Genomic DNA, 7,322 nt, shown 5'->3' with positions numbered 1-7,322 from the left:
TTTCTATAGGCACAAAGCTGCAGGATAGCACCGGCCCATGCTTATCATGTCTGTGGGATCCCTCAAGGCTGCCTATAATCCAGAGTGTACTCAGCACAATAATTATTTAAAATCAGTTTTGGCTTACAGCATTGCTGCCAAGCAAGCAAATGCCCAACTGTTCATATGTAATTACTGAATTCTAAAAGTAAGTGGCCCTTGCCAATATCGTATGGCCAGGATGCCAGATGTAATCTCCCTTAGGTGAAATGAGATGGCTGAGACAAGACAAAACCTGCTAAAACTGTACAGTGTACCAAATAAAATGATAATAATAAAAAGCAGCCCGAGAAATACAAGGAACGTAAGGGAGTCACCCCATTTTCCTTGTCCAGTGTGGCCCATCTCACAAGGGACTTACTAAATCTGTTTCCATTATCACACCCAGAAGAAATGCAAGAGAACACATTCTCCAGGATGAAATTTCCACATTTATTATTCTTCCATGTGCATAGAAAATGGCAGTGAAGTGTCCTGTGAAAGAGGGGGATGAGCATGGCGCTTCTGTCACGCTGGACTTTGTGCTTCCAGAGTTCACTACTGACTGAAAACAGAGGGCGGCAGAGTTTGTTGTCAACTTAACAGGTCCTCTGGCGGGCGGGCGGGCTTCCCATTCGGGTTTTGAGCTGTCAGTTCTTCAAATCTCTTTTCAAATGACACACTGCATTACAATTGATGGCACTTAACCAATGTGGCATTTCCATATTTACACCAACAGAAGGAATTTTTACAAGACATAATAGCATACAATCTTGACATTTAGTAATAGCAATAAAACATGAAGGGCATCCATTTTATTATTTTTTTCTGTACAAACTATCTGAACATAACTTTATTCACATTAAAAAAATCATCTGTAATTTGATTTGACCTACACATACCCATCTCATCTCAGCCATGTCTCAAGTCTCTCAGCACGTCACCCACACCTTCACCACTAGAATCTACAAGTAATTAGATCTAACACCTACACAGAGTGTAGAAAGTCCTCTCCCAAGGGTCTCCTCACTTCCCTGAAAATTCCTCAAAAAAAGCAAAAAAAAAAAAAAAAAACCAAAACCCTTCACTCATCCCTTCCATTTCACTTTCACGGTCACCATCATCAGCAAGACAGACTTCCCCTCAATCCCAGCAGTCAGAAGGGAAGCGTCCCTCGGCAGGCAGGCAGGCAGGCAGGCAGCCGGCTTGATGCTACACCCAGGAGTCCGGGGACCCAGGGTACTGTTCGGCTCTATAAGAAGGTCGTTTAGTGGAATAGAAGTCTACATAATTTGTGGTTGATTTCAGTCCGTACTGTGTTGAGTAATCAGTAGAAGCTGGGAAGTGAGCTCGGTCATCACAATAAGGGTCTTCATAGCTGCGAGGGGACTGCAGGTACAGTCGGTATGCGTCCAGGGTCTTCCTGGTGGAGTCATCTTGATAGTACAGCTGCTGATGCTGTTGGCAGGACGGAAAGGCCAATCAGTGAGAGCATTTTAAAACACGCCTTTAAAGAACACTCACTCCAGCTTCTTGCCTCACAATTTAAAGCACTTTGTGGGCTAAAGGTGGGGAGGAAGCTGCTCCAGGTGTACAAACGTTTACTCACAGCAGGGGCGGACTTTCAGTTATGTTTATGGGCAAGCTGGCTTTGTTTGCTCAAGTCCAGCCCTGACGCCTCAGGGGAGTTTAGGTCCTCAGCAGGGTTGGATCAGGCAGCTTTTGCACAGGGCAGTTAAGCATATCACAGATGTATTTGAGGGCTGGGGATTTGGTTTTAAGATATTTCAGATAACCATAATCATAGGATGGTATTTTAAAACATTTATTTCCTGGATGAAGATTTGAAGCCACATAACATGGTTTGATGAACTCTGCAGCACGGTGTGGTACTAAAGGTTGAGCCGAGTCAAGGCAGGAAGAAGACAAAATTAGCAGACATGTGAGCAAATGTCTGGAGTCAAGCCAGTGCTGCCGAGTTCCTCCGAAGGAAGACAAGCATCACATGTGAGGGCCACACAGGGCACCTGGTCCTGGCTCCTTCTGTCCTGACCTCACCACGATGCCCTCAAATTATTAGTTTTTATGTTGTCTGCATCTCCCCCCCTCCCCCCCAAGTAAGACATCAACATTTACCACATAGGTACTGGCATCTCATGTCACTGGTGTTTCGGAGTGAAAAGGTTACTTAACTAACTTGACCTTCTCTTTTAAAGGTAGAGTTAGATTTGTCTTGACTTAAAAAAGCAGCAGCTGGGTGTGGAGGTGCACGCCTGTAATCCTGACTTCTCCCCAGGGTGAAAGGGGAGGGTCATGTTATCGCAAAACTCTGAGAGCAGCAGGAGCAACTATAAGACCCAGTCACATATCAAAACCGCCTCAAAAACTGGAGCATGAAATATGAGTAATGTGGGAGATTCTTTTTCTCTCTCCTATCTAAATGAAGATTATGGTTTAGTGAGGGCGGGGGTGGGATCCTCAGAACATCCGTATTTGGAAGGACACCATGCAGTTTTGGCTGGGAAACCCTAGTTGCTTTGTGGTTGAGACAGTGTGGCAGTAAGGTCAATGGTTGGTAGGTCAAGGCCCTCCGGGAAGCAGAGTCTGGGGACACTCTCATTTACATGGGCGGCAGGCTCAGGATGAGGAGGAAGTCTTGGTGATGGAGCATGAAGTGTAGAAAGAGCAGTGAGATCAGAGTGGGGGCTGTGCTCACAAACCTTGCCTCACCCAAGATGGAAGACATTTTACAGGTTTACAGAAAAGAGGGCAGGGAGAGTGGGAGAGTGAAACTCCTGGATAAAGGACATGCACCACAGGTCTCTTAGGATCCCTGTCAGAGGCAATGCAGTCTCAGAAGCACTGATGAAAACCATTTATCTACACCATGCGCGTGGCATGGCTAAGGAGCAAGGATCCTCAGGGGAAACTCCTCGGGCCCTGCATTGAGGCCCAGTTCTCACAGCCCCCCTTACTGTGTGACTGCTAACCAGCCTTCTGTACCAATGATGTTACAAATTCACCTGTAGCCGTCTATTTTGTTCTCTTGCTGGTGAGGAATAGGAACTGATGTATATTGGTGAAGGTTTGCTGGAGCCTGCAAGAAAATATTTTATTAAATTAAAACTAATGCTTATTACACTGGCACACCAGGTTGTGTGGGTCCTGCCTTCCCTAGTGCCAGCACAGGCAGAAGGGCAGCAGCCCCAGGCTCTCTGGATCTGGGGTGGGGGTTCAGCAGTAAAACCAGGCCATGTGTGTGCAGCAGGCAGGAAGAAGCTGGGAATGCAGAACCCTCCTAGAGAGGGCCTATCTCAAGCTCTGCTCAGTCACAGGGATTTCTGAGGTTGGCTTTGAGCAGTAGCACGGCTCCCGGGTGAGGATGAGCCACTCTTCCAGGACCCTGAGCCACAGTGTGAGTCAGAGAGATGGGAAATGCAGCATTAGAATGAACCTCGTGCCTCCTCCGAGCAGCAGTGAGTCAGATCCTGGCTTCTGGAGAGGGCAGGCATAGGCATGTTCAAAGCAGTGGGGCTACACAGAGGCACAGGCTTGCGTCTGCCATAGCTCAGCACGTTGTAAATGGAAAAGAACTCGGTAATTTGACAAGTATCTTCAAGAGTCTAGAGCAGACTCCTGATGACATCAGTAGTCGCCCTTGTATTCTTGCTAAAACTAGCAAAGGCTCTATTTTTTTTTTTTTTTTATTATTAAACAAGGAAAATTAGGCATACTCCAAGCAAATTAAGTTTCTTGAAAGAAGCAGAGATAAAGGGTGCATGCTTCAGAGGCGGTCTGCACAGCGAAGCTGGCTGCTGCAGACCTGAAGCCGCCTGCACTTCAGCTTGTGTGTGTGTTCCCTTCTGCGCAGAGCTTGCTATTTGAAATGTAGCATCTGCAATTTTCTGAGCTATTAATTGCCATGGTAACAATAGTCAATTAGTAAATAGCCCTGTGAAATCACAGTTTCAAAGACAACAGCACAACTCAGGCCCCTCCCCCAGCAGCAGTTCAGCTGCCGGCAGCTCTCCTTATTCCTTTTTAATAAATAGGTATTCTCCTTCCCCTCCCTTTTCTTTCTTTCCTTCTTTCTTTCTTTCTTTCTTTCTTTCTTTCTTTCTTTCTTTCTTTCTTTCTTTCTTTCTTTCTTTTTTTGTTGAAGAAAAATATATTTTCTTTTGCAGTAGTTTATGACTCTTTTGGAACCTCAGGAGTAGTTTTAATTCCTAAATCTTTGAGAGTGGGGACCAAGTACCTTTTGGGCTGGCAACTTTAAAATGTTTTTCATGCATATCTTTCTGAACAGGATATAAAAGCATTAACACTATAATACTATTTTTGTTCTTAAAGGTAATCACATGAGGAAAATCATATGATATATTCTACAATCCACTCAAGCTCTTTTCTCCCAATGGACTAGACTGTCAGTTTGAACTTAGAGCTGGGCCAGTCTGGAGAGTACATGTAACTCAGGTTACATGGGGACCCTCACTTCTGATGCACAAGGGACTCTTGCCAGAGCAGGAGGGAGACAAGAGGAAAGGGGTTGGCACCTGGGGCAGTCAGAAATGATCATCAGATCTAGCCCTCTCTTTAATTTGTGGTCACAGTATAACTATATTAGCTTGATTATTTAAGGCAAGCAGACAGGGCAATAATCCCTACAGCAGTGGAGAAGGGATGGGGTGGTTTGCTGCGGGGATCGAGTTGACATAGGCATAGGCTTGTTCCCAGGACACTGGCAAAGCCACCCAAAGAGGTGACTCCTTCAGGTATCGTATCACACACCCAACTGGCGTCTTACCAGGGTACAGGCCTTTATGTGTGGTGTCCCCTTGGCTATTGTAATACTGCATAGGTGGCTGGGTCCTATCGTATTCAGAGCGAGGCTCTCTGATTCCTAACAGTGCTGGTGAGGAAGAGGTGCTGCCAACTGAAGGGAGAGGCAAAGGAAGGAGAGGGGAAAAGAGAGAAATCAGATTGTCAGCAAATCTGGAAAGTGCTCCAGGAAAACAAAGGCTATTTATTAGCAATGCCACAGTAAAACCATCTCTTAGAGGTGCTGAGGGTGAAGAGCAGCCAGACCTCAAGGACCATGAACACACCCTACATTCCCATCCCAGCAAGGGTGACATCTGGGCTCATACCCAAGCTGCAGCAAGCAGTCAGCTCTCGAAGCCCAGGGTAGAGGGTAGCAGGCAGCAGGGATTCAGGGACTTGACCCACCCTTGGAAACTGACTGGAATAACTTAAGAGCTATAAAAGAGTTATTTCTATTTTGTGGTCACAGTTTAGCTGTTTATAATCTATCTGCCATTGTTTATGTACAGATGTTTGGTAGCAGGTTTTATAGTGTGTTTTAATTTCTGGTCTAGTGTGTCTTGAAGCGCCCAGTAAATAACATTTATATTTCTCTTTATGGTGATCTATTGTCAGGAGATTATGTGAACCCAGTGGCCCTGGTGACTTCTGATCCTAGCCTGGGCCACACATCTGATAATGATTGGCCATGACTAGCCATCTACTCATGGGTCCCCTTTTGGATAATTTTTTTTTCTTTTTAAATTTGGCCAGGAAGGTAATGTGAGGGTTTTCTTTTCCTCATCAATAGTCTGGTTTGTAATAATAATAACCAGTGGCCATATCTTTACCCAATTCACTTGAATGCCGTGGTTCTCCAGCCTTGTCCCTGATGCTTTGCAGAGCCTAGCCTTCTGAGGGCTCGGCAGGACAGTTCTTTTCCTGTGCTGTTGGGTGAGCTGCACATCCGTGTGTCTGCACTACTTCCAGCTCATTTCTGGGAAGATAGCAGGACAGAAGAGGGCAACTATCCTGTGTGAAGATACTAACGAGGCAGTGGACATGCTCATAAGCACATCCCTCCTCAGTGTTGAGAGGCAATGGTCAGCCCTTAGACAGCTGGGAGACAGGAGCAGCACACATCCTCCCTCTAAGTAGAATACAGCGGGCTACTTAGGGATGGGGGATGGGGGAGGCGGGGCCATCAGCACTTCTGCTTGAGGTCCCAGTGGCAAATCCATCTCATTGTAGCTGTATGCTGATCTGTTTGAAATGATTCTGTGCTTGTACTGAAGGCCCGTGTCTGGCAGCCACCTATTTTCGCTGACATCCCTATTCCTAAGTCCTCCAGTATGCTGAATATTTTCATGAAAGGATGTATCCAAAACCAAGCAGAATTCTTGGTGAGTAAAACAGCTTGTAATTTTAAACCAAGACATATATATCTATCATACACAGCAGGTGTAGATAATGTTAAAAAAAAAAAAAAAGAAATCACCAAATAAAGCAAACAATGGGAAACTCCTAGCACAACCATAGACATCCAATTATGTGGCAAGAGCCCGTGGGCCTGGGCATCAGTCTTTTTGTCCACATTTGTTCACATGAGCAATAGGACTGTTGGAAACAGCACAGCTGTCTGCAGCAGATAATATACGTGTCAGAATGTGTGATTTAAAGCCAAATCAAAGTAAGAAGCATCATTTTTCCTGCTTCATCCGGGTAAGAATTAAATTTACAGGACTGTTTGACGGGGAAGTCATAGAGTGAAGCTTAAGCTGAGTTCTACAAATGAGTGGGTGGAACAGCTGCCAAGAATCTCAGCTTAATGTCCAAGGAACTTTCTAGAAGGCCACAATGGGATGTGGGGGTGCGTGTGGGAGTGCGTGTCTGCAAAGCAGCCAGGTGACTGGGAGGTGCCACTGCAAAGCTCCAATGACCTATGTTCTAGGAGCCTGTTCCTAAGAAGTTTCACCAAGAAAACTAAGGGAAACCCAAAACCAAACCAAACTCCACCCAAAGCAGCAGCAGCAGCAGCAGCAGCAGCAGCAGCAGCAGCAATAACTTTACTTAGGAGGAGACTTAAAACTTATGCAAAGTTGGCAGAGAGCAGAGACATTCCTAGTCAGCCAGGGTCCCTTCCCCAATGTGGTAAAGCAGCATCCAGATGTGGGGACAGGCCCTGGAGTTTATATCTTTTTTTTTTTTAGATTTATTTATTATTATACATAAGTACACTGTAGCTGTCTTCAGACACACCAGAAGAGGGTGTCAGGTCTCATTATGGGTGGTTGTGAGCCACCATGTGGTTGCTGGGATTTGAACTCAGGACCTTTGGAAGAGCAGTCAGTGCTCTTACCTGCTGAGCCATCTCTCCAGCCCTGAGTTCTTGTTTTTAAATGCACTGCAGCTGATGTAAGCTGTTTGATCTTTCCAAATGGAAGAAAGTGGCTGTTCACAACAGTGTGTGACTCTCAAAGCATGCTCTCAGGTGGACGGCAGAG

General features: G+C 45.6%; 1 protein-coding gene across 12 annotated transcripts in view; it reads right to left on the bottom strand.

Annotated features, from left to right (window-relative positions):
• Positions 1-450: 450 nt before the first annotated feature.
• The window catches only part of Pkp4 (plakophilin 4), a 207,744-nt gene continuing 200,872 nt past the window's right edge, over positions 451-7,322 (bottom strand). For 4 of the 12 annotated variants that reach the window (XM_031370317.1, XM_031370320.1, XM_031370315.1 and 1 more), the window contains exons 20-22: positions 4,823-4,951; positions 3,042-3,115; positions 460-1,476 (exon numbers count right to left, since the gene is read on the bottom strand). In XM_031370317.1, the coding sequence (XP_031226177.1) occupies positions 1,231-1,476; positions 3,042-3,115; positions 4,823-4,951 (449 nt within the window). In that variant the 3' untranslated portion in view covers positions 460-1,230. Of the gene's footprint in view, positions 1,477-3,041; positions 3,116-4,822; positions 4,952-7,322 lie in introns of all 12 variants that reach the window. The other 8 variants (XM_031370319.1, XM_031370324.1, XM_031370326.1 and 5 more) reach the window with 5 other exon arrangements.

The sequence above is a fragment of the Mastomys coucha genome, unplaced genomic scaffold (genome assembly GCF_008632895.1).
Source record: "Mastomys coucha isolate ucsf_1 unplaced genomic scaffold, UCSF_Mcou_1 pScaffold15, whole genome shotgun sequence".
In the NCBI taxonomy this organism is placed as follows: domain Eukaryota; kingdom Metazoa; phylum Chordata; class Mammalia; order Rodentia; family Muridae; genus Mastomys; species Mastomys coucha.
Note: the sequence above shows the minus strand (reverse complement) of the source record. Positions and strands in the feature narration are given on the sequence as shown.